This window comes from Phycodurus eques, chromosome 15 (genome assembly GCF_024500275.1).
Source record: "Phycodurus eques isolate BA_2022a chromosome 15, UOR_Pequ_1.1, whole genome shotgun sequence".
Classification (NCBI taxonomy): domain Eukaryota; kingdom Metazoa; phylum Chordata; class Actinopteri; order Syngnathiformes; family Syngnathidae; genus Phycodurus; species Phycodurus eques.
Window position 1 is genome coordinate 12249961 of NC_084539.1, and position 27770 is coordinate 12277730.

General features: G+C 39.8%; 2 protein-coding genes across 2 annotated transcripts in view; one reads left to right on the forward strand and one right to left on the reverse strand.

The window, feature by feature from the left end:
• ak3 (adenylate kinase 3) lies at positions 1-9299 on the reverse strand. The gene is made up of 5 exons (XM_061699523.1): positions 8955-9299; positions 6219-6338; positions 5160-5332; positions 3985-4103; positions 1-697 (listed from the first exon to the last, which is right to left on the reverse strand). Exons 1-5 carry the CDS (start codon positions 9211-9213, stop codon positions 586-588), a joined length of 783 nt encoding a protein of 260 aa, XP_061555507.1. The 5' UTR covers positions 9214-9299; the 3' UTR covers positions 1-585.
• rcl1 (RNA terminal phosphate cyclase-like 1) overlaps positions 9250-27770 on the forward strand; it is a 21889-nt gene continuing 3368 nt past the window's right edge. The window contains exons 1-9 of the mRNA XM_061699520.1: positions 9250-9332; positions 9612-9844; positions 10244-10315; positions 10996-11171; positions 13669-13743; positions 13864-13988; positions 14734-14859; positions 18222-18378; positions 24777-24880. Coding sequence (XP_061555504.1) covers positions 9265-9332; positions 9612-9844; positions 10244-10315; positions 10996-11171; positions 13669-13743; positions 13864-13988; positions 14734-14859; positions 18222-18378; positions 24777-24880 — 1136 coding nt within the window. The 5' untranslated portion in view covers positions 9250-9264. The remainder of the gene's footprint in view (positions 9333-9611; positions 9845-10243; positions 10316-10995; positions 11172-13668; positions 13744-13863; positions 13989-14733; positions 14860-18221; positions 18379-24776; positions 24881-27770) is intronic.

The window sequence follows — 27770 nt, forward strand, 5'->3', positions numbered from 1 at the left end:
CACATTTTAACAATTTTATTCATTCACGTTATTACTTGGAATTACATGAGGCACATTTCCGTTACCAGGCAGTGCTTGATCACAGCACAAGACAATGGTCTCGTCTAAACAGTGTACACTTTAATTATATTAACTGATGACATTTTTTTATATTTTGCTAATATTTAAAAATGACCAAGGCTTCATGAAGCGTTAACAGACAGTTACTACATTAGGCACTGGAGTGAAAAAGTGAATTTACTGGATCACTATGGTAGACCATTGCACGGTCCCTTCTAATAGTGGTAGTACTGCATGAGGAACAGTCCTCGTACCAAAACATACATCAGACATTTTATTTCATTAAGAAACTTTAATTCTACTCTATGATAATCCAGGAGTGTTGTCTTAATCAGATTAATGTAGGAAAACATCTGTAATGTGTCTTATTTGTCTAAGGCACAATGTGGAATGATGAGAGCAAACTTCAAACGCCCTAATAAGTCCCATCATTGACATGGTCCTGAATGTGTGTGTGTGTATTAATAAATACAGATTTCTATCCGTATGGAGAGCCTGCTGGTCAATGTACAGTCTTCTCTTCTGCTATGCAACTCGTTGATTGAGCACAGAGAGTTTTTTGTGGAGGAAAGCCTCAACGTGGGGCCAGATCTTATTGGTTTCTGTGCCAGAGAAGGTCTCCAGCACACCTTTACTCCTGAAACACAAACCGAAGAAATGTTTAACAAAAATATTATCAAAATATAGTTTTTACCCGGAAAATTTTCAGACCCCCTTAAATCTTTCACTCTTTGTTAGTCATTCATCTTCCGTTCCGCTCATCCTCACTAGGGTCGCGGGCGTACTGGAGCCTATCCCATCTATCTCTGTGCAAGAGGTAGGGTAGACCCTGAACTGGTCGCCAGCCAATCACTCTTTGTTATATTGCAGCCATTTGCTAAAATCATTTAAGTTAATTTTGTTCCTTAATGTACACCCAGCACCCCATATTGACTCTGAGCTCTTCAGGCAGTTCCTTTGGACCTCATGATTCTCATTTGCTCTGACATGCACTGTGATCTGTAAAGTCTTATATAGACAGGGGTGTGGCTTTCCTAATCAAGTCCAATCAGTATAATCAAACACAGCTGGACTCTAATGAAGGTGTAGAATAATTTTAAAGATGATCAGAAGAAATGGATAGCACCCGAGTTAAATATGAGTATCACAGCAAAGGGTCTGAATACTTATGGCTGTGTGATATTTCAGTTTTTCTTTTTTAATAAATCAGCAAAAATGTAAACAATTGTTTTTTTCTGTCAATATGGGGTGCTGTGTGTACATTGAGGAAAAAATTTACTTAAATTATTTTAAATGGCTGCAATATAACAAAGAGTGAAAAATTTAAGGGGGTCTGAAAACTGTACCCATTACATGTACAGTTGTGCTCATAAGTTTACATACCCAGCCAGAATTTGTGAAATGTTTTTTTTTTTTTTTTTTAAATACGACTAATGACTGAACAACCACCATCATTAATTTATTTATAGTTATGTTTTGTTTAATGATAATGCTTTTCTGAAATGCTTGACAGTTTAATTTGAATCCCTTTAAAATAAAATGGTGTTTTGCCTGGCCCTTCATGTTTTCTTTAAAGAATTTTACCCATCTTACAAATTCTGCCTGGGTGTAATCAAACATATGAGCACAACTGTGTGTTTTCTCATTTACTAAATAAAAGTAGGGCTGTGAATTTCAAAATGAGAGCGCGTAAATAAAAATAAAGTATTACGTGTTCCAATAAAGTGCTTAACTTCAGAATAATTATTTAATAAATCTAACAAAATACAGATAATACTTAATGTTTTGATCATATGGGTAGAAGCAAAATCATGCATTGGAAAAATGCATTATACATAGGTAGAAGGGTTTTCTAGAATTTTTAGGTCAACTTTGGGGGTGCGTAATATACATGGGTGCGCATTATACACAAGAAATTACGGTAAACAGGATTCTCAATACATTTACATTTCAAACAAACAATTTAGAGTAACACCCCTCTCTGTTTTCAGACGTGCTGTTAGTGTAAGCACTGCATGTCAACTTGCCTTGAACTACAGAAGCCACTATAAAACAAATATAAAATTTTAAAATCCCCCGTGATCGACCCCAATTTTTTATCACGTGATTTTTTAGCTGATCGAGATCGGCTGAAAAAAGATCGGTTTTATTCATTTGACATTTTAAAGGGTACAAAGATCTTGCCAAATTGAACAGTTTTATTTTAATCAATGTACTTTTTCGGGGTATTTTTAGTACCGGTACAATATAAGTGAATGAAGGAGACACAGTGTTTGTGCGTGCGTGCTTGACACACACACACACACACACACACACACACACACAAGCATGCTCAGAGAGAGCTTTTGCATGCTCAGGAAGCAGAAACAGTTTGGTGACATCCAACAAACATGCAACAAAAATAATTACTTATTTAAATTATTTAAATACAAGACGCGCATGATCGTTTTAGAAATCGCCAGCTTAATGCTGTTAGCAATTGAAAACCCCATTGAAGGGATTTACCTTAAAATGACGAATATTTATGCAGAAAATCGGTAGGTGTTATGATGGCCACAGTTTTACCCTGGAACTGATTCTTTTTATTACAACTATTTCCTTTGGGAGAATTTGTTGTCAAAGCCGAATAAACCAGAGACTGACAAATTTGACTGCTGAGGTTCAACTGCACTACATTGAAAAAACTATTGGGACAGGTGGGGATTTGTAGAAGAAAATATATGGTCAGATGTCTAAAGTTCACACACACCAAACTCATCCAAGCATGCCTTTATGGACCTCAGTCTTGTTTACTGATACATAGTTATACTAAAACAGAAAAGTCTTATTCCTCCATGTGGTTTGACTCAGAGCAATGATTTACTGTCTTAACAGTCCACCATAGATGATGATGCATGTATTCTGAAAGTGAGTCTACAACTTCACACAACTTGTGTTGTTAAAACAAATTGTTTCTTAAAAAGAAAAAGTGTGAAACATTTTTGGGTCTTGATTAAAGGTCAAATCTGCTTCCAACAGCCTCTAGGAATGTGGCTCTGAAGCAATCCTTTGGTGAAAGAAACACTTGTGAGGAATGTGCAGGAAGGGGCATAAATGTGAGCTTTTACACACATTGTGCTGTAGTGAGAGGTTGTAAGCAGGCAATCATCTTCCCATTTTAACTCATGTATTTCTCTGTGCAGAGATGCAACCTGACAAGTGATGTAATAGCTGGACTGACATGCAACATCTAAAAAATAAATAGCATCACGACATCTGCTAAAGAATTTATACTTTCATCTTTGTGTGTGTGTGTGTGGGGGGGGGGGGTATGTTTTCTGATGTCTGTCTACAGTTTGAGATATACAGTGTCTACCAGGATCTTTCATTAATGACAATCACTGTATGAGTGTGGATATATATATATATATACACATACACACACACACACACACACACTGTATATGGCAGTAGACGACTGGTTAGCACACCTGCTTCATAGTTCTGAGGACCCGGGTTCAAATACGGCCTTCTATAGTTGCATGTTCTCCCCGCACCAGCATGGTTTTTCTCCGGGTACTCCGGTTTCCTCCCACATCCCAAAATCATGCGTGGTAGGTTAATTGAAAACTCTAAATTGCCCGTAGTTGTGAATGTGAGTACGAACGGGCGTTTGTTTGTATGTGCCCTCTGATTGGCTGGCCACCAGTTCTGGGTGTCCCCCGCCTCTCGCCCCGAGTCAGCTGGGATACGCTACAGCATGCCCACATCCCTTGTGAGGATAAGTGGTGCGGAAAATGGAGGCACATGTGCTAATCCGGCATCCATCGTGCCCCCGCCCACTGTATATATAAAATGAAAATGTACAGTATTAACATTTTACAGTGTAGCTGTTTACTCATACACTTTGTAGACGTTTACCAAGTATGAGGTGTACAGTTGTACCTGTAGTACTCTAAGACTGGCTCCGTCTGGGTTTCGTAAGCCTTCAGTCTTCTCGTGACCGTATCTGGCGTATCATCGTCCCTCTGCACCAGAAGCTCCCCTGTGATATCGTCACGACCCTGAATAACATGTGATTGAAGGTTGAATGCATTGATTGATTGAATGAGTGGTTGGTTGGTTGGATGATCTAGTTACTTTAAAAAACAAAAAAAACAAAGTCAATATGGATCATTAGAGCTAAGTAGATTCATACCTCATTCCAAAGTATCGAAAAAAAGACAATACGATTGACTTCTTTTAACCTTTGCACCACTAAATAAGTGCACAAAATTGAGTGTAAGCAAATCACAATAGAGCCACTCACCATGCAGATAACACAAATATTTTAACTACTAGCAATGCCTTTGTTCTATTGCAAACTCCCAGCAAGCCATGGAATACAAGACTCAGAAACTTGGTTACCTTTTTTTTTTTTTTTTTTTAAATAACACCTCCTCAATGGAGATTATTTTCATTCTTTTATTTTATTACTACACCATGACAAAATGCTCACTAAACTTTCCATCAGCTTGTGATCAGCTCGTAATTCAAATTTTATTTCAGCGTCTGCTTTTATTCCATCACGGCGCAGTACAATTGCATTCTCTGGTTACTGTCATTTGTTGGTTTGCTTGTTAACATAATTGTGCAAAAACTACTCACTCATGAAACTTAAACTCTTCAGCATTCATTTCTTGAGAAATTGCATTACCGAGTCATTATTACTAGTATTGTCATTTGTTTGTTTGATGGTTTGCAGAATTATGGCCAATCTATTTAACCAATTTGCATGGTTTGTTGAGGGGTGAGGCTTGTGCTAAGGAAAATAACATTCTAGGATTCCCCCCCACCCCCCCACAATAGCACAGGATCAGTTTTTCCCCATTGTTTTTTCAGAGAATAATGTATGAATATTACTGTAATGAGAATATTCCAGCATATTCAAGAGGTGAGTATCTACGAAGGTGATGATCCAAATTAGGAATGTTCACCCTTAGTGGAGATCTGTCATTCCAGTTTCCACTTCTCCAATGGAGGCGTAATTTAATGAAAAGCTACATTATTGGTAAAAGGTTCCCAGCGCCAAAATATCTTGACACAAAAGTGATAACAGTGATAATAAGGGATGCATTTACAGGCTCTTTAGGCGGGTTGAAGTCAATGTTGTATACTCTCCCGCTGAGAAGGTGAGTCCAGCGAGAGGACAGTCTCTGTTTGATGGTGTGGAAAGGTACATTGAGGTTGATGACTGTGTCCACACTGTAGACTTGATCCAGAGAGTCTGCTTGGGTGACAGTTCGAGGGAATCCTGGAGGCGGGATGAGTCAAACATAAAAAAAAAAAAAAAAAGGTGTTAAATGTGAGGAAAAACAAATAATAGTTCAAAATATAGTTTTTTCTGTGGTGCAGTGCCGTATCATGTTTGTCTGACCATTTAGTTCGCATGTGAGTAGGCAACTTCCTGGTTTGCGGTGGATAACATAAAACAGCAGAACTGTACCATTTTCTTAAGGGGTGATATGAATGGTTGACTCAAAAAAGTGCAAAATTTGTTTTCCCATTTGTCAGCAAGCATCTTCCTGATTCATTGAGGCTGACATAAGATACCAGGACCGCAACATTTATTTTTTTTTATCCTGGGGCAGGAGAAATGGTTGTGTCATAGCTCAAAAAAAGTTCTGAATTTGTGCTTGTCCATTTGTCAGTTAGCAGGCAACTTCCTGGTTAATGCAGAAAGGTGTAATATATATTTTTTTTAAAAAAATCTCCATTCATGTTTCTCCTTTCATATGTTAGGCGGCAACTTTCTGGGTAATGATATGTTCATAATATAGCAGGGCCGTACATTTAAAAAATATATATAATTCTGGGGCAAGAGGAAGAGTTTTATGACTCAAAAAAAGGTGCTGAATTTGAGGTTTTTCCTTTTGTTAGTAAGTGGGATACTTCCTGGTTAATAGAGAATGGCGTAAGGCATGAGGAAAAGACAGAAAGGCCTCTGCCATTATAATTCTGGGTCAGGGGTGAACGGTTTCATTGCGATTCAAATGACTTTCTTTAGCCACATTTTTCATCCAGACATGCACTAAACTGGAATGGGGGGTTCTTAAAAAAATATGCCCAGCAAACGTCACTCAAAACAGTACTTCCTACCTTCAGGAAAGTACCTGGCCAACCAATGCGTCATTTCTTACCGTCAAGCAGCCAGCTGCTCTGCTCGATCGCTCGCAGGTCCCTGAGGATGAGGCGAGACATGACATGATCGGGCACCAGCTGACCTTGATCAATACTTGATTTAAGCAGTAGTCCCAATTCTGACACAAAGAAACAGGAAGGAGGGAAAAAGATGATGCCAAAATGTACTTTTCTTATTTTCTTGGGGTTAAGTAACATTAGGACAAAATGACTTGAATCAACATGGATTTAACTTGAGAGATTCATCCATCCATCGATTCGTTTTCTAGAGTGTTTTGTCCTTTTCAGTGTCGCGGGTGAACTGTAGCCCATCCCAGCTCACTGTAGGCAAGAGGTGGGGTACACCCTGGATTGGTCACCAGTCACTTGCAGACAGGGACATATAAACAAAAAAAACATTGCACTCTAATTCACACCTATGGACAATTTAGACTAGCTAGTCTTCAATGAAAGTCACATGCATGTTTTTGGATTGTGGGAGGTAGCCGAGAGCACCTAAAGAAAAATCACACCAGCATGATGAAAACATGCAAACTCCACACAGAAGGTCAGAGCTGAGATTCAAATCCTTGACTGTGAGCCAGACGTACTAACCACAAGGTCAGTTTGCTGCCACAGCACGCACATAACGTAGCTATTTTGTTTGTATGACCCTTGACAGTTCAATTTAGAGTCTTGTTTTTATTGAACATTTATGCACACATTACAGGACAATCAAAATTGACTAGGGGCGATTACCGAACAAACAAACCAATAAAACAGGGCAAAACAACGGACCACTGGGAAGCTGGAGTACCCAGATGAAACTCCACACAGGAGGGCCTGAGCTGAGATTCAAACCCCGAACCTCTTGACTGTGAGACAGCCCTTTAGAAACGTAATTTAACATTGCCATGCCAAATAACGAATCATGAAATGAGAATGTTCTGTATTTATAGGTATAGACCACTGCTATCTGCAGCTGCAAAAATTTCTTATATACTATCATACATTGGTGGCAGGGTGGACGACTGGTTAGAGTGTCTGCCTCACAGTTCTGAAGACCGGGGTTCAATTCCCGGCCCCGCATGTGTGGAGTTTGCATGTTCTCCCCGTGCCTGCGTGGGTTTTCTCCGGGCACTCCGGTTTCCTCCCACATCCCAAAAACAAGCATGATAGGTTAATTGAAGTCTCTAAAATTGCCCCTAGGTGTGAATGTGAGTGCGAATGGTTGTTTGCTTATATGTGCCCTGCGATTGGCTGGCAACCAGTTCAGGTTAGACCCTGCCTCCTGCCCAATGATAGCTGCGATGGGCTCCAGCACTCCCGCGACCCTTGTGAGGATAATCGGCTCAGAAAATGGATGGATGGATACTATCATACAATATACAGACACAATCTTTTTAAGGTCAACACAATAGAGTTCCTTATCCACTATACTTTCTTTTTGGATCAGAAGGCTTATTTATACCAGAGAAGGACAGGAATTTCCTGAATGACCTTGCCGCACTACTGACAGAACAATCAGTTTTTACACTATAATTTCCACATGCCTGGCAACATGGTGGACTAGGGGTTAGCACATCTGCCTCACAGTTCTAGAGTTCAGGGCTTGAATTTTGACTTTCCCCTTCCCATGTGGAGTTAACATGTTCTATTTTTCTCTTGGGTGGGTTTTGTCCATGTACTCCACCTTCCTCCCACATTCCAAAAACAAGCAGGTTAGTTTTATTGAGGACCCTTAAATTGTCCATACGAGGATAGGTTAGTGTGAATGGTTATACTGTATGTCTGACTATATCTGCCCCACGATTGGCTGGTGAACAGCCCCGGGTGTTCCCCGCTTCTCTCACCAAAATTCAGATAGGATAGGCCCCAGCTCATTCAACCATAAAAAGGACAAGCACTATAGAAAATGGATGGATGGATACTCATTATGCCTAAATAATTTAAACACCGGTAGTTAGTTGGTGATCTCTTGTATGAAGGCATTGAACAGTAGTTGAAAAATAAGGTGTTAAGAAAGCACAAACACAGCATCTTATTAACCATCCATTTTCTATAGAACTTGCCCTTATTAGGGTATCAGGTGATCTGGAGCCTCTCCCAGGTGACCTTGGGTGAGAGGTGGGACACTCTCTGGGCTGGTCACAGTCTATTGCAGGGCACAGAGAGACAAACAGCCATTCCCACTGACATTCAATTTAAAGTCTTTAATTAACTTAACATGCACGTTTTTAGAATGTAGGAGGAAGCCGGAGTACCCTGAGAAAACCCATGCACACATGGGGAGGACATGCAAACACCATACAAGAAGGCTGGAGCCGAGACTCGAACCACAAACCTCAGAACTGTGAAGCAATAGTGCGAACCACTAGGTGACACACGAGTGCCCCGATTAAACATCATCCATTCATTTATTTTCTGTAGCGCTCACTAAGGTCACGTGCACTATCTTCCTTATCTTTACAACTCTTTTAATCATTTCGTCAAGGTGATACTGAGGAGGCCTTCTTCCAAAGTTCAGTCAAGCCATGTGAGACCAAGTGTTTCCACTGCAAACATGAAACGACTCCCAGTAGCATAAGAGGCTGCAAAGTGCAAACCAGTTTGATTACTAGTCACGGTGTATGTTGCAGATTAGCAAGGAGTGGTGGTTTTATCAACCCAGTCACCCAAACACACCCTATTCGTGTGTACACAAAGAAATGGTGTTAAGGTTTCCTATTCCATTCGTTCATCAAGTTTAAGCTTACCCGTTTTAGCGTTGATGTTGGCCCTCAAAATATCCCCACTGGAGATGTGTTTGAGTCCAAAACTTTTGCTTATTCGCCCAGACACCGTCCCTTTTCCGGAGCCTGGGGGTCCCATGATGACTGCACGAAAAATCCTCTTGAGAACCATATCGTGAATGTCGCGTGGAGTTTTCACTTGCAGAAGTCGTATAAAAGTCCTCCTTGGGTGCTCGGTGAAGCGAAGAGTCGCACTGATGGCAAAGCAAGTGAGTGACGTCATCGAGGTTGGGGGTGGCTGTGAGGCTGGACGTGTTTCCTTTGGGGTAACCTGATGAGGAAGGAGGATCTTTTCTTTACGGAAAAGGATTACTGGAGCGGTTATGTCATTTTATTTCAGAGGTGGACGTTTTTCATATTATTTATATATCGCCAGCCATTTATTTGTTACAATTTTGGCTGATTTAATATACGTTCGAATGATGAAATTCACATAATACATGGTTTTAAATGACAAACAGGGAGTCAATTTTAATCTACCTAATTCCCCATGATGAAGGAGGATAAAAGATTAGTTTGTCGTTGGCGAGCATGGTTTTTTTGGTGACACAACGCGCCCTGCAGGCCGGAAGTGTATTCGCACAAATAAAAATCATTTTTGTCCTTCGTGTTTTTCCGTAGCCTCCCACAGTCAGCGTCTTCCTGGAAAAACACACGTGGATTTCCACTCACTCGAGCCAAGCGGGAAAAGCGGGCGAGCCACAATAACAACATCATCATCGTCATGGCAAGTCACGGGCTCGCCTACGACGGCTGCAACTTCTTCAGGCAGCGCCTCGTTTTGTCCACGCTGAGCGGGAAGAGGGTTAAAATTCGGAATATAAGGTCCAAAGATGACAACCCGGGGCTCCGAGGTGAGGAAGTTGGGCAGCCAAAATTCATGTGGCGTCGCAGTTAGCTTTCATGCTAACGAGCTAGCTGCTACGCAGTTGGGAGTGAGTTTGGCGACGGTGACTGAGGAGGAGAACATAAGGGGCTAGGACTCTATTTTAGGTGTAATAAACATGGATATTTATTACTATTGAATTGTATTAACATTTTACAATTGCAAGGAGTTACAGTGAGATTTTTTTTTAAACTTAATTTCAAACGACGTCAGTAGCGTTCCATGCGCATGTTTTATGGTATGTGAAAACTTCATAGTCACGCCTTTAAAAAAATATATATATATATATATATATTTCTTACAACAATTTATTTAAAGTACCTGAACATTTCAGTTTTAATTCATGAGTGTTTTGTGTATTCTCCAGATTTTGAAGCCAGCTTCATCAGACTGCTGGACAAAGTGACCAACGGCAGCAGAATAGAAATAAATCAAACAGGTGAATTTTTGTGATTTATTTATTTTATTTTATTTTTGACGACAGAATGTGCTATTCCTGGAATTTGAACTGGAGGAGGCTATGCATTATTTTCGCAAGTTAAAACAGTTTGATCAATTGTTATCAAATATTTAAAATTTGTTAGGATGAGTTGTATTTAAAAGTCTTCCATAGTTTATAGCGTGACCCCACTGACTTAACCCTGCTTATACCAAAGCCATAGAGAAGAAAGTCTGGGCACTCTGAACTCACTTCACTGTTTTCTGTATTGGTTAAATCCACGTCACATGGTTTATGGATGCCATATTGTCTCTATTCAAGACATTGCCTGGAATTGCCTTCCATTACCCCCCCCCCCCCCCCCCCACCCACCCCTCGAAAAGTATATTAAAGGGGTGAGGATTCTGCGCGACAGCGATGATATGGACCAGCTAAGGCATGTATTTTGGTGGTTCATTTTAATCCAGGGTGTCCTGCAATCCTGATGAGAAAATCCTGATAGAAAAAATGAATGGATGTCATCATCCTGCAATTCACACATGGCCAAAAATTATATATATATATATATATCATTTTAAATTTTAAAAAATTAAGGAATTTGTTGAATCTTGTATTTTTTTGGGGGGGGGGGTGGCTGTATTTCTTTACTCATTGATGATGTCCATGTCTTTGTTTTCAAGGCACTGTGTTATTCTACCAGCCCGGCTTACTTTATGGGGGATCTATAGAACATGACTGTAGTCTGCAGCGCTCCATAGGTTACTACCTGGAGGCCCTGCTCATGCTGGCTCCCTTCATGAAGACACCACTGAAAGCCATCCTGCGAGGCATCACCAATGACCCCACAGACCCCACAGTGAGATAACACACTTGTCTTTTATTGCAGCCAACTGTTCTCCCATACTCAGCCTCTGAAATCAGTTCAGATTGGAAAGTACCTGGCCATTCAGAGTGACCTCAGCGCGGTTGCCGCCCGCACGAGTATAAAAAGGCCTTAACCCGTTTGTTAGGCAGGAAACCTCCTTGATAGTCATATATTTTTTTTTTAATGTGATTTTTATTTTTTATTTTTTTTATATCTTCTATAGTAGTAGGGCTGACTGGGAATTGTTAACCGTGTGATTCAATTAGATTTTGAATGTTTTTTTAATTTTAGTTTGCAATTCAATTAATTTTCAATTCTTAAGGTTCTGATTCGATTTTGATTAAAAGGTTTTTATGTCGATTCAGTTAAGAAATGTCATGAGTATACGGGGCCAGTAACGGTTCTGACGGGGCCACCACAACTTGGCTCATGGGGGTGTCTGGTTTGCGGTACTTGAGATAAGCAGAGGTGGGTAGTAACGCGCTACATTTACTCAAGTAACATTTTGGATAAATTGTACTTGTCAGAGTAGTTTGAATGCACCATATGTTTTCTTTTACTTGAGTCTTTATGTGAAGAAGAATCGATACTTTTACTCTGTTACAATGATCAACATTCCACTCACTACTTTTATATATGCATTATTGCGTGCACAATCTATTTTAAAAACTTTATCTTCGGCTTCCCGCATAGGTCGCTTTTCCACCAATCCAACGTGATCATGAGTGTCATTTGACTCCAATTCACCAATCAGATGGCACAAGACAGTCACATGACCGCACACAAACCCTTCGCGGGCCAAACGAAGTCACTCATTTTGGTGGTGAAAAAAAACAGCTGTGGAAGTTTTACTTTACAGACTGAAAAACAACAGTTTTGTCATGCAATGTAGTCTAAAATTGTGACAGCCCAAACTAGGATATTGCATTGCACTTCTAGCTTGAGAAAACACCTTGCAGTAAGTTGCACATCTTTTTGCTGTTGTTTAGGTTGTGCATCTGGCATCATTGGCCCTGTTTTATGGTCATAAATCACTGTAAAGCATGCTTCTTTGGGGATGCGTGCCATGCTGTTCTCGCTCGCTCACACACACACACACACACACCAGTCTAATAATAAGTCTAACCAGCAAATAGTTTTAAGTGAATAAATAAAGTAATGTTTCTGTAAGGCCCAATGGATGTGTTTTTGGTTTGGGGCACTTAAAAATGTAAATGGTGGCAGGTGTGCGAGGACCCCCATATATTATTTATTTTATTTGACATGCTCTTTTTTTAAAAAAAAATTGTTTTATTTTTTTATAAATCAGAAGTTACGCACGAGCTACTCTTATAGTTTTTCACTGAGTACTTTTGTACTCGAGTACATATTTGGAGGACTACTTTTTACTTGAGTCATATTATTCTAAAGTAAGAGTACTCTTACTTAAGTACAATATCTGGCTACTCTACCCACCTCTGGCCGTAAGTAAGGCATTTATTTAGTTCTGTGTTCGAATCAGTGAATATGTACTCGAGTACTTTCGTACTCGAGTACATATTTGGAGGACTACTTTTTTCTTGAGTCATATTATTCTAAAGTAAGAGTACTCTTACTTAAGTACAATATCTGGCTACTCTACCCACCTCTGGCCGTAAGTAAGGCATTTATTTGGAACAGGCCCATCAAATGTTCTAGACTTTACACCATTTTATGCTGATTGGCTTTGTCATAATTCGCCGATCATTGATCGGCTCCACAAAAGACATTTACTCCATCGCCATCATGCACAGTATATTTGAATCAGAAAGCTAGTTTATTTTTAGCCTTGTCTGGTGCCTTTTGACGTAATACTGAAAATATCTGACGAAGTAATTTAATTACATTAACGTAATTTAATTACAGTAAGTTAGCTCCCATTATTTCTGTAATGTTGGATTGACCTGACTGATTAGAATACAGGACCTGACTAGACAATACTTTTGAAGATACTCAGTATACAGTGCACAAGGAAATACAGTAAATGAACAAGTCATTTAAATAGACCCATCTTGTGATCGGGTCAGTGATCGGTTATCGGATATTTTTTTTTTAACTCGCTGATGGGTGATTGGCCCCAAAAATCCTGATCGGGTAAAGCAGGGGTCCCCAAAGTTTTTCCTGTGAGGGCTACATAACCTTTCCCCACTCTGATGGGGGGCCAGGGTCAGTTTGTAACAGAAAAAGTGTGACGATCGCAAGGCGTAGTTTGGGGACCACTGATGTAAAGCCTAAAAGTTTCCCTGGGGAGTGGCGGCAATGATTACATGGGAGGATTTCACTGGATAGGTTGGCTTTGTTGCTATGGCGAAAACAGAAGCAATCCAGTAACATATGCTGCTTCATTTTTTCTTTTCAATATTCAAAAAGTGTGTAAAATCCCCACAGGAAAGGAGGGAGGTAGTGACAGATGGATGTTGTCATGGCAACAATGAACCAAGCCTATCTATGCTTGTTGCCCCTTCTTTAGGTTGATCTGCTGAAGTCCACAGCTCTTCCTTTAATGAAGAAGTTTGGCATTGAGGGTGAAGGCTTTGACCTTAAGGTGACATGTAAAATCATATTATGCAATCAAATTCAAAAACTTGAAATCAATGCTGACTTTAAAAAAAAAAAAATATATATATATATATATATATATATTTTTTTTTTTATTTGCCCTCAGGTGATGAAGAGGGGAATGGCACCTAATGGAGGAGGTGAGGTTGTCTTCACGTGTCCCGTCTGCAAGACCATTAGGCCTGTGCAGTTTACAGATTCCGGAAAGATTAAGAGAATCCGAGGAGTAGCGTATCCTTCAAATCCTCTTACTCTAGGACTTGTGCATTTTAGCTCTGTGGACACTTAGCAAAGTGTGTATAGTCTTTTTCCCGCAGAATAGATATAGACACACAATTATTCACGCACTCATTCACAGAGATGGACAATTTGGAGATCTAAAAGAATTTCACATGCTTTTTTTCGGAATGTGGGTAGAAGCTGGAGTGTCAGGAGAAAACTCCCGCAAGCGTAGGGAGAACTTGCAAACTCCACACAGGAAGGCTGGAGCACTGATTCGAACACAGAACATCAGAATTGTGAGGCAGATGTGTTAACACTACATCAGTGATTAACAACCACTGTGCCCTGGCACCTTAGTGTTTTGTGGGAAATTATATACTGTAATTTCACTTAATTGGTCAAAAAAAAATCATTATAGTATTTACTCCTTATCTATGTATGACAGTGACTTATGGTGACAGGCAGAGTAATTAAATGCTCTTCCACTAACATAACAGAAGGTAGATAATTCCTGATACCCATCTGGTACATACAACAGAATAAGTCATGGCACTCACTCACTAAGCACATTTAAATACATTGAGACAAGATAATCATTTCATGATTTATGGACATTTGTGACATATTTGTTTGGTGTACTATGAAAAATTTTGAATGTAAAATATGTCTTGGCTCAATAAAGGTTGGGAAAACACTGCACACGATCACACACAACCACTATTTATTGCTTTCAGCCTTGACGGTCTAAATGCAGATATTCAGTGAGAGTTTCCCCTCAGATGGGCAACAGGATTGTGGAGTCGGCACGTGCCGTCCTGAACCAGTTCATTCCAGACATCTACATCCACACAGACCACATGAAGGGCGCCAACTCTGGCAAGTGAGTATCTCCAAACAACTGCATTGCCTTGTGTATAATGGCAGTCCAGGGGGTCCTCGGTTTAGGACAATGTTTAGATGGCGCTCACTGGAATACTTTATGCAGTGGCGCAAGAAGACCTATTCACTTGCTGTGGCATAGAATCATTTTTCATACATTTACTGTAATTCTGACTACTACTGCGTGAGTGAAGGATGTCATCTGCACCGGCAATTAATTAGTATGTCACTGCATACGTCATCTGAGACTGGTGGCAGGTTAAAAGTATATTATCATCAATAGATATTTGTAATGTACGACAAGCATGTAAGGTATAGACATTTGACTGCAAATGCGTTCACCATTGCAAGGTTGATTCAATAAATGCATTAAATTAGTGAGGATAAGCGGTACAGGAAATTAATAATGTAAAGCACGTTGTTTTTTTTGGTTTGTTTTTCTATGAAAAGTGCATACAAAAACAGTAAAGTTTGATGATTTTTTTCCCCCCAGTGTTTTGGTTTTTGGCCTTGGGTTCTTCATTTTCAGTTTCGGTCAACAATTTATTCATTTTGTTGCATAGCTAATAATAATTTTTAAAAAACCTGTAATTTACGTACTCTGCCAGTAGGATGTGCTACAACACACTCAGACCTGCCATCTTGTACAGCCCCAATTCCAATGAAGTTGGGACGTTGTGTTAAACAAATAAAAACAATACAATGATTCGCAAATCATGTTCAACCTATATTTATTTGAATACACTACAAAGACAAGATATTTAATGTAAAAACTGATAAACTTTATTGATTTTAGCAAATAATCATTAACTTAGAATTTTATGGCTGCAACACGTTACAAAAAAGCTGGGACAGGGTCATGTTTACCACTGTGTTACATCTTTTAACAACATTCGATAAACGTTTGGGAACCGAGGACACTAATTGTTGAAGCTTTGTAGGTGGCATTCTTTCCCATTCTTGCTTGATGTACAGCTTCAGCTGTTCAACAGTCCGGGGTCTCCATTGTCGTATTTTACGCTTCATAATGCGCCACACATTTTCAATGGGAGACAGGTCTGGACTGCAGGCAGGCCACTCTAGTACCCGCACTCTTTTACTACGAAGCCACACTGATGTAACACATGCAGAATGTGGTTTGACATTGTCTTGCTGAAATAAGTCCATGAAAAAGACATTGCTTCGATGGCAGCATATGTTTCTCCATAACCTGTATGTACCTTTCAGCATTAATGGTACCTTCACAGACGTGTAAGTTAGCCATGCCATTGGCACTAACACAACCCCATACCATCACAGATGCTGGCTTTTGAACTTTGCGTCCATAACAGTCCGGATGGTTCTTTTCCTCTTTGGCCCGGAGGACACGATGTCCATAATTTCCAAAAACTATTTGAAATGCGGACTCGTCGGACCACAGAACACTTTTCCACTTTGAATCTGTCCATCTTAGATGAGCCCAGAGAAGCCGGCGGTGTTTCAGGGTGTTGTTGATAAATGGCTTTTGCTTTGCATAGTAGAGTTTCAAGTTGTACTTACGGATGTAGCGCCGAACTGTATTTACTGACATTGGTTTTCTGAAGTGTTCCTGAGCCCATGTGGTGATGTCCTTTACACATTGATGTTGGTTTTTGATGCAGTGCCGCCTGAGGGATCAAAGGTCACCGGCATTCAATGTTGGTTTTCAGCCTTGCCACTTACATGCAGTGATTACTCCAGATTCTCTGAACCTTTTGATGATGATATGGACCGTCGATGATGAAATCCCTAAATTCCTTGCAATTGTATTTTGAGGAACATTGTCCTTAAACTGTTAGACTACTTTCTCACACACTTGTTCACAAAGATGTGAACCGGGCCCCATCTTTGCTTGTGAATGACTGAGCAATTCAGGGAAGCTCCTTTTTTTACCCAGTCATGGCACCCAACTGTTCCCAATTAGCCTGTTCACCTGTGGGATGTTCCAAACGGGGGTTTGATGAGCATTCCTCAACTTTCTCAGTCTTTTTTGCCACCTTTCCCAGCTTTTTTGGAACGTGTTGCAGCCATAAAATTCTAAGTTAATGATTATTTGCTAAAAACAAAGTTTTATCAGTTTTAATATCTTGTATTTGTAGTGTATTCAATTAAATATAGGTTGAACATGATTCGCAAATCATTGTATTCTGTTTTTATTTGTTTAACACAACGTCCCAGCTTCATTGGAATTGGGGTTGTAGAAAGATCAGTGATTTCCAACCTTTATGGAGCCAAGGCACATATTTTACAATTGAGAAATCTCACGGCACACCAACAAGCAAAATGTCACAAAGTGGATACATTAATTACTGTATGTACTTCCTGGCATCTAACAGAATAGTGTTAATTTGATCTGTCTGTCATTATGCCTCACTGGCATAAATAGATTAAAAAAGATACATTATTTCTTGTAAAAAAAAAAACATTTTTTTAGCATAATTACATACAATTTTATAATTTCCCACGGCACACCTGAGGAGCGCTCCCGGCACACTGGGTGAGAATCACTGAGATAGATACTACATACACACTTGGGGTATCAGTTACATTTGAACACCCAAAAGTTGCAAGATTTTGAACCTTCAAGTAAGATATCCCTCAAAAGTCACACCAAAATTTTAATTGCCATCATTATTGATGTCACACAGACTCATGAGACTTCATCTTAGTAAGCACGTAAGGGGTTTTATTGTTGTTGGAAAGAAGGTGGTGTATGACAAAGGAAATGGGTGATGACTACCATCGATCCAGAAAATAGACTTGGTATAGCTAAACGATATGCATGACTCTATACTAAAACAACAAAATGTCTAACGTAGTATGAGACTGACTTCCCTAGGCACATGTTGTAATCCCTGACTTTGCAGTAGTTTGTGTTTTTATTTGTATTTTTTTGAGGGGGGGGGGTTAAACAACACTCTTTTGAATATTACAGCATTATCAGCATGCACAACCTCAATAAATAGACCTTTGACTCATTGACAAAATTATTTGTGGTTCTTTAAGATTTGTATTTGAATACCCCTGCACTAAATTGTCCATAGTGGGAGTTTGAATGGTTGTCTGTGTGCCCTGCGATTGACTGGCGGCCAGTCAAGGGTGTACCCTGCCTCTTACCCAATGTCCGCTGGAATAGGGTCCAGCTCACCCGCAACCGTGATGAGGACAAGTGCTATAAAAAATGGCTGCATTTTGGACAGTGCACTTGTTCGTAAATATAACTGAACCCAGACCTGTTATCATAACAGCATGATGGGGAGAAAATAAATTATTGTAATAGATGAGCAGTGAGGTACATTTTGGTTATTATTGTAGTCTTTAAACTGTCTGGCCGGTTTGTCTCAGGTCACCAGGTTTCGGTCTGACGTTGGTGGCGGAAACTCTGGAAGGCTGTTTCCTCAGTGCTGAGATGTCATCTACGCCCCAGGGTCAAGGAAATCCCATTTTGCCCGAGGACCTGGGCCGCAACTGTGCCAAGCTGCTGCTGGAGGAAGTGTATCGGGTAAGTGTTGTCAAGTTCCAATTTGTGGGGAAAAGAAGCAAAAATGTATTCTGAATGATGTATTTTTTATTTAAACAAAAAATAAAAAGAAATCAGTCCCAGTTAAGTTTTCACTGGGGCTGCACAATGTCCGAAAAAAATGACATTGCGATTTTCTTTACTATGCGATATATAGCGATGTTAACATACACGTAATGGTAAAACCAGCACACATTTTCTCTTTTTCCCTCTCGAGAAAATTTACATATACGAGGTCATTTGTCTGAAATGTACCTGTATTTAAATGCACTGTTGTATTGAGCAGTAGTCCAGCCAGACATGAAGTTAAAATAGTTTATTTTCATGCCCAGTTATGCTGTCGCGTCATTAGCACATTCCTAACACTATTCGTTTTTAAGCAGTTATTTTACACCTATATCTTAACCTATTAGTATTTCTATATTTGAGTGCATTAGTTTAAGCAATGCGTTGTTGTGTACAGCTGACGTTTGTCGCTTCTTTGGGTTATAGTTTACCATAACATCGGTGCTAATCTTATTAGCGTGGCCAACCAGGTTCCTCTGCTGGTCACTTATTAATATTACAGTTGATTAACTGCATAGCAATACACCAAAATTGCACAGGACCCTGCTGCGATGTTACTATTGCGCACACATACATTGTGATGATGATGCTCAAACGATATATAGTGAAGCCCTAGTTTTTACACACTATGCTGCTAAAATTATTTTCCTAAGTGTCTGACTTTGTTTTAGTCATTTTGTTAATCAAATCTAAAGTTCTAAGCAAGTGCTATGTAAACTGACAAGCCCTTTTATTTGTATATCTCAGACAGACCAGATGTGGTTGTACAATCATATAATCTCTTGGGTTGGAACTAGTTCTGTACTGCATGGTGATGTAGTCCCATGCAACAATTATACTGTATAGCCAACAAAGTGTTGGTGCTCTATTTTACGAAACCCAATTTTCATAAACGCTCATGCCTCGGACGCACTGCAAGTAGATATCAGCATGGCTCTTGGGAATGCTGTGACAATATCGTATTCTTTGCCTGAATACCTGTGGTCCACGGTCAGCACGTGAGTAAGACGTGGTGCAACGATCACACTCACTGCCCTTGTTTGTTCGCATTCCCCAGTAATTACCATCAATGCCAGTCTGGAATGCAGCTGTGAATTTGTTTATATAAAGTAAACTGACACGTGGAAGGTATATAAATGACATATTTACATGGCTACTTAGCTCAGAGACATTCTAAATGGATGCTCCTCCCTGCCCCTATGACTTACTGTATCTTATGTACAGTATTTTACTGTTTTTTTTAGAATTTTAACCTATAGAACTCAAGTCAAAGTTTAATAGGGACATGTTCACACTTTGTGTTTAGAATTGTTCTTGAGAGATCAACATGAGCCATGTGTCCTGATCTGAAAAAATGTTTCCTCCAAGCCAGGTCTTAACTTGGATCTACTGGGTGGAAAAATCTGGAAAACACTGACCACTACACAAATTTGGTACTACTCAACGATAGTCGGCCCAACTGTTTTCCAAGCAGATGAGGGAGGAAGAAAATCCCTCAACACATACCACACCACAGGATAATGTTTCAGACATCCAATAATAGGGCCTTTGCTGACTTTGATCGTAAAGAGGGGAGAATGATGAAATTTGGCCTTTGTGTCCCCTGTTTAACGCATTCGAGGGTTGAGAAGTTCCACTGTAGAAGGAAAGCATGGCTTTAGATACATTTTGTCTTGGTTTCTCTTTTTGAACGACAAATACAGTGTCAATGGCATTATCAGTGACAATACTGTTACCCGCTGATGCTTTTTATTACATCCACTCATGATAAGGAGGAAGACTCAGCTGCTCTGTTCAGGATGCAGCTTTTCGGGTGACAGACCATCCGGCCATTTTGTTTTTGCTACGTTGCAGTAGCTAAGGTGACCATCACTCTAAATAAACAGAAACCAATAATAATGTCTCACAGGGAGGAAAAAACACCTAATGTCAACATGTCGAATTCCTTTCAGCAAGTCTGTGCTGAGCGTGAGTCTGCCATGGCTTCTTATTGGAGCCATGTGAGTCCAGTTGGCTGGTCAGGGTATTGCTGATTAACTCTGAAAGAGCAATATTGTTGGATGCATCCTCTTCAGTCGCAGCAGCACACGGCCTGGAGCTGATGCGTATGCCGCAAAGGCTCCAAACGCAGGCGGATCTTTTTTTTAAATCATACAAATGTTGTATTTCTGTTTTGTTTTTTGAAGACAGCAGCTTCTGGTAGATCAGGTCTTTTCAGAAATGTTTATTTGAATAACCGCTTATTTTATTAACCGAAAGCAGTTGTGGAGCTAGTTACTGTTGAGAAGAAAACAAGAACAAGAATATTGATTCTCCTGCTGGGATTGTTGTGATTTTTAAAACAAATTTTTTTTTCCCTTTTTCCCCTTCTTTAAAAAAAACAAAACCCGTTCTGTACATGTTTGCTCCCTGGTTAATCAGTACAGTCAGCGTGTAGTAAACCAACCACACACTCTGGACATTTTGTATTTGGAGGCAACATCAACAATGGGCAGGAGCTTTGATGTAAGTGATCCTTTTGATAAATGTAATTGATTTTGGAAGCTTGTTTGTGTTTTGTAATATCATCCAGCAATTTATTCTGGGGATATTTATAAGTACAGTAGTATGTATTGCAGAATTAGTATTTCTTGCTTATTTACCATTTTTTTCATTGACTTTAACCTCTCATTGATGAACAAATGAGGAAACTTTTAGCCCTTTTTGGTAAAGGGAATTGGCGTTCCCTGTAAGGTTTCAAGGGACTTTTCCAAATAGCCTTGTGGTTTCAGGAGTCTCCTGAGGGATTATAAAAAAAAAAAAAAAATGTTTTTGTCAACGAAACAGAGAAGTTCGTTTTGTACTGACAAAAAAAGAAGAGAGGGAAACAAGCTGATTAAAAACACCAAATGAGTATTTGCATCCAAAATCAACTGCACTTGAAGGTAAGACATTCAAGTAAGTTGCACAAATTTAATTAACTAATTAAAAAAAACAGTCATGTGAAGAGACAGCGAAGCAATTTTAAAATATTTTCTTATCTGCCATATTTGTAATAAAGGAGTATTAGGGTAACTGGCAAATGATTCTTAAAAATAGTAAAATTGAATTTTTTTTTTATAGTTATGGGAATAACAGGTAATTTTGCAACTTTAAATAATGCTACTAAAGTATTTTAAGATTACCACTTAATTCTTGCAAGATTACAACTGTTTCTATTTTTTTAAATTATTTAAACAAAATTTTTTTTTAGATAAAACCTGTGATCTTTTTTTTTTTTTTTTTTTTTTTCCCCCCTCGAAACATAATAATGGTTCTTGTATATTACGCTTTTTTTCTCATAAATGTGTAGGACTTTCTGTGTGAGATTACAATATTTTTCTTGGAAAAATTTATTTTAATCTTGTGGTATTCGGATTTATTTCGGGGGAAAATACAATTTATTCTTGGAAAGTTATGACTTGTAAAATTATTACTCAAATCTTTTCTGGTGTCTTTCTTTTTCTCCTGATATTTATATTTATTCTTGTAAAATTTTGACTTTATCTCTTAACAGTAAAACTTTGTCGGGTGGGTGGATAGCCAAATTCTTCCTGGAAATTTACAAATACTGGTGGAGTTCCCCTTGAGGAGACGTTTTAGGTGAATTAGTTCCCCGTTTTATCAAAAATTTAAAGAACTGTTACAGGGCTGCTTGATATTTGAATAAATTAGTGTTTAATTTCTTTTTTTACCCAACGATATACATTGTGATATAAAAAAAAATACCGGAGAAGCTAAGCCATAGATGTGTGAATAAAACTTTAAGTAATTTTTTTATTTTTATTTTTTTGCCCCTCTGATTTATTGTTTGGACAGTTTGCAGTAGCTTCAGTAGAAAATAATCTTGGCTCAGCTGAGTACAGTTATTTGTATTTAAATGTAGTGTATTGGCGGCACGGTGGCCGACTGGTTAGAGCGTCAGCCTCACAGTTCTGAGGACCCGGGTTCAATCCCCGGCGCCGCCTGTGTGGAGTTCGCATGTTCTCCCCGTGCCTGCGTGGGTTTTCTCCGGGCACTCCGGTTTCCTCCCACATCCCAAAAACATGCATTAATTTGGAGACTCTAAATTATCAGAATGGTTGTTTGTATGTGCCCTGCGATTGGCTGCCAACCAGTTCAGGGTGTACCCCGCCTCCTGCCCGATGATAGCTGGGATAGGCTCCAGCGCGCCCACGACCCTAGTGAGGAGAACCGGCTCAGAAAATGGCTGGATGGATGGATGTACTGTATTGTTGAGCAGGTTGATAGTCCTGACAGATTTCAAGTAAAATTCATTTCTTTTCATGCCTATAGTGTAGTACATAGCCATTAGCACATTACTAAAACTATTCATTTGTTTTTCATCAATCTGTTATTTTATACATGTTTTAACATATTGTACGTTCTATATTTGAGTGCCTAATGCCTGGATCAGACTACAAGACAAATTTAGTCTTTCCCAATTGCACTATGTCAGACTACTGCCATCAAACCTTGCGGTTTCTCGGGCAGCACTACACGAAATATTTTCCGATAGCACCGTATCCCGTCTTTTACGATCACTGGGCTTTATCTTGTCAAATCAAACACTGTCAAGAGAGGTAGAAGCAGTAAACGTGTCTGCGGTCAACGTGACCGGATACACTCGTTACCATGGCGACGACGACAACAATGCGCCGCGCCAATGTACTGTTTCAGTGTATGTGAGTGTGGGGGCACAAAATGAGGAAAAACGTGTGGCGATCGTCACTGCTGCTCGGGAGAGAACATTCATTCAAGGATTGCTTGAGGTATATTCACATAATTTTAATAGGATATGGCTCGCAACCAGGCAACAAAACGTTATGTAGCCTAGCAAGCTAGTGCTAGCACATACGGTTGTACATAAACATGCCGGCGTTCCATCGAATCATGTTCTAAAGCTTCGGTAAACCGGTTTGTGCGCGTGAATAAATGTTGACAACGGCAAGCACTGGAGGCGATGCGCTGGTGACAATACGCAATCCAATTGGTCGACGTCAAGGTATGCAAATTGTTGATCGTGGATTATGTCACACTACAAGAATGTTTGTCGTTCCCGACAAAATATGTTGGGCCCGATCTGGGAAATCTGCTGCGATAGCTAATCGGGCTGTTGAGATTTACTTGTTAAATTCTGGAGAGCGGTACATTACATGCAGGCATGCAGTTGTTTCCTCTGTCCTCATTAATAGTTATTGTACTCTGAGATAAGTAGATTACTTTCTGGGCTGCTTCGTTTGTGTTTTTCAAACTTTGATTTATAATCACCGTAACGTTGTTGCTAACTTCCTGTTAGCATGTCTGTGCCTTTTTTCATTACTGTATGCTAGCATTAAGGAAGCTGAATTCATTGTTTTATCACTTTTACAGTAAATCACAACTATGAGTGGAAAAACAGCTTTACGCAATCATATTTTGCCTCTCATTTGGAGAATCTTCGCTCTCTGTCAAACTGCACACATCCACTTCGAAAAAAGCAGTACTAAAGAGACCGTTTGAAGCCAAGGCTACTGACCTGCGATGTGGCTATTATGCACATTGCGATGACGATACTGAAACGATATATTGTGTAGCTCTAACCTATAAAGTTTAACATTCAATTGATTTCACTTCAATAGAGATTAGTCTGGCAGACTGCTTTTAATATAGGGTATGACAAGATTATTAAAATTGATGCTAGTTAATTGCTAGGATATTGAATTTTCTGCAATAAATTATTAGTAATATGTAACTGTCTTACACGGATGAGTCGTGTCCACTGGCAACAAGACTGCCCTCTCGAAATGTGATGACGTGAAGGTCCAACTCGTCAAGTTTTAAGATCAGAAAGGGGAAGTCTGCCATCCAATAGCAACTGGTGCCGAGAGGTGAGTTGCTTTACACAAAGACTAAACGCAGCTGACTTTCGAGTTGCATTCTTATTGGTATTGTTGCTTTAGCCACATTGTACTGAGCAGCAACGACATTGCATTCTCCCCTTTATAGTCACTAGACCTTTCTGTGGGACGCATCACAAAAAAAGAAAAAGCAACACATGCAGTTAATTATTTACATGCTCACTGAACTGAAGTCTCACCAGATATGCATGCTGGTATTTGAACCAGATTTTTTTTGTGCATATATTTCCACAAAACCTCCAAAATGTACAACTACATGGTCATTTGACCTTTTTCAGTGTTTTTGTCCAAGGTTGATAAGACTTGCTGCCCCTCCGTCACAGGTCCAACCATCTCCGCCTCTGTGACGTATGGTTGGGAGTTGACAAACACGGTGGTCCCTCTTTGTGTTTGCAGGGCGGATGCGTGGATTCGTCCAATCAGAGCCTGGCGCTGCTCCTGATGACCCTTGGCCAACAGGACGTGTCGAAGCTTTTGCTTGGACCACTCTCACAGTACACGTAAGCCATTCAAACAAACACATACAGTGAAGCCTTGAAGCAGGCACTTGGGTTAGTCATAAACACTTGGATGGATGCGGCAGACTTCCCATTTAGTTATTAAGCAACTTTAAGACATATGGATAATCCAAAATTCTCATAATGGCCTCCACATGAATGAACAAAGGCGGTGTAATACTGTCTTTATCAGTGCGGTTTACACAAATTATATACAGTATGTATCACGATTGGGGTTGCAAAGTTGGAAACTTTCCATGAGAATTAATGGGAATTAAAGGTAATAAACCAGGAATTCCACTTCCAAGAAGACATTCCAATAGCTTCCTTCCCCTTACGGCCATTCTTCTCAACAGTCTACTCATAAATTCATAGTGACACCTACACACTGCATAATTTGCATAACTTTTGATAGTCAGTGTTAGTGCACTACTGTACAGTTAATGTTCATGTTCATTGTTTAATATTTTGTTAAAGTGGTTTGTTTGCAGCGCCAAGTGGGGACTGGTTAGCACCTCTGCCTCACAGTTCTGATGACCCAGGTTAAAATCCGGCCTCGCCTGTGTGGAGTTTGCATGTTTTCCCCGTGCTTTCGTGGGTTTCCTCCCACATCCCAAAAACATGCATGGTAGGTTAATTGAAAACTCTAAATTGTCGTAAGTGTGAATGGTTGTTTGTTTGCATGTGCCCTGCGATTGGTTGGTGACCAGTTCAGGGTGTACCCCGCCTCTCACCCAGAGACAACTAGGATAGGCTCCAGCACACCCACGACCGTAGTGAGAATAAGCGGTACAGAAAATGGATGGTTTGTTTGCTGTCGTCGCCTCCTCGAGCAGCTCCAACTACGGGAGTTAAATTCCTTTTGTATTTTAACATACTTGGCCAATAAAGAAGATTCTGAGATACAAAATTGAAGGTGGGCTATTAATAGGGAGCTTGTACTTGAGGAAAATGTAATTTAAGCATAATCCTGACTAAAAACAGATATGCAATTACAGTGACCTTGATTTTTGAGTACCCCAATTTACAATTTTTTCAAGTTACAGGCCATCACTTGGTTGCTAGCCAAAATTTCGTATGCCGCCACATGGGCAAGAAGAGTTAACCATTTTCTATGTCTGCTTATGACAAAACTAAATGTTTATATTTAAGCTTTAATATGATGCCTTTCCATTAAATTCCCATAAACATTTTACAGTTTAGAATATTTCCAAAAATTCCCCAGTTTAACCTCCCATGAATATTTACTGGAAAAGTTTGGGAAATTATTTTAGCCCTTTGCAACCCTAATTATAATTAACAATACCAGTGAATGTCTTATCGTGATATGTTTACAGTGCACGAGATGTTCCTTTTTCACTGCACTGTACCTGCTCTGATATTGATGGGTTTCCACTGGTTCCGTTTCTAGTTCGTCACTTGGGGATTCCAATGACATTTAAGGACATATGGCTAGAAATGGAAATAATAAATGCACATGCTATCGTTAGCCTACCTGTACTGTTGATGCAACAGTTTTCTTTTTACCCCTAAGTCACCACTTTGCTGCAGCGCTCCATGTTCTTGCCGCCCTCAGTCTCAAGAATAAATGAAAAGTGTTTTGACTGATACTTTCAGTGCAACTTGGTTTTCCCTGGTATTGTTTTGGAAGTGGAAAACCGAGTGGAGCTGATCCGTTACTGTGCAGTGGAAAAGTGGCTTAATGGTGGGAAAGGTTTCAGGACTGAACCATGAACTGTCCATTTTCAGTTATCATGGTACCGGTGCTGTGTTGCTCTCAAGTACAGTACTATGATAACTGAAGATTGGCAGTGCCATCGCTTATACACGCCTCTTCACCCAGACGTCTGACCTCATTTTTCTTAGAGGAATATTAATAATGAAGTACATGTTTCTGTGTATTGTATTTCTGAACATTGGTTTGCCTTCTTGAACAACTGAAGTCAAATTACGGGTGTTGTGACTACTATAATAACTGTCGCTGCGCACAGCTTTACCACACCACACTGTCTGCACAGTAGACGTAACATTGGTAAAGCTGAAATGAAAATTTAGAGACAAAATTATGATTGAATATTTATTATAATGCTTCTGGTCATCGATCCATCCATTTTCTATAGAGCTCGTCGTCTTCGTACCGATCGCACTTATCCCACCTCACTTTGGGCAAGACCCTGGACCCAGCACCAGCCAATCGCAGGGCACAGACAGTTTAGAGGCAGTGTCAAACTCAAGGCCCGGGAGCAGGATTTGGCCTGCCACATCATTTGATGTGGTCCTCGAAAGCAAATCATGTGCATCGATTTCATGTTTCTTGCTAAAATGCCAAAATCACAATTTGTCTTCACTTTTAATAATGTTGAGATATTGCAAGCATTATTTCATTAATAATCCCCTTTTAAAATAATATTTTTTTTAAACTGGCTTCTGGTTTCAAAAGTAGTTAGCCATCAATTTGTGGTGTATATGTAATAAAATGAGGCGAACATATGTTTCTAATAATAATGACCCTCCGAGTGAAAACCATAACTACGATGTGGCCCGCAAAAAAAAAGTAAAAAAAAAAAAAGGACAGCCCTGGTTCAGTCTTCAGTGCACTTGCATGTTTTTGGAATGTGGGAGAAAGCTGGAGTACCCGGAGAAAAGGCACTCTCACTGAAAGAACATGGAACAGGGGGCCTGAGATTCCTCTTGAATAAGCAGGAATACACTGACAATAAGTGGTCTCCCCGAAAAATGGGGTTTGCTCCTCCCCCTCAAGGGGGAGGAGCAAACTCCTCCCCCCTCAAGGGGGGGAGGAGCAAGGGTGGGAACAAATCTGAAAATAGGTGAAGCCGCAAGTATGCGGCAGTCCACTATACATCGGCTTCCTCCCACATTAATGTTTGGTAAA

Excerpts from the sequence above, each read along its gene's own strand:
- ak3 (XM_061699523.1), bottom strand. The coding sequence starts at position 9,213 with ATGACGTCACTCACTTGCTTTGCCATCAGTGCGACTCTTCGCTTCACC. Across the intron at positions 5,333-6,218 it reads GAGCAGCTGGCTGCTTGACG|GATTCCCTCGAACTGTCACC; the intron begins GTAAGAAATGAC and ends TCCCGCCTCCAG. Across the intron at positions 698-3,984 it reads CCAGTCTTAGAGTACTACAG|GAGTAAAGGTGTGCTGGAGA; the intron begins GTACAACTGTAC and ends TTTGTGTTTCAG.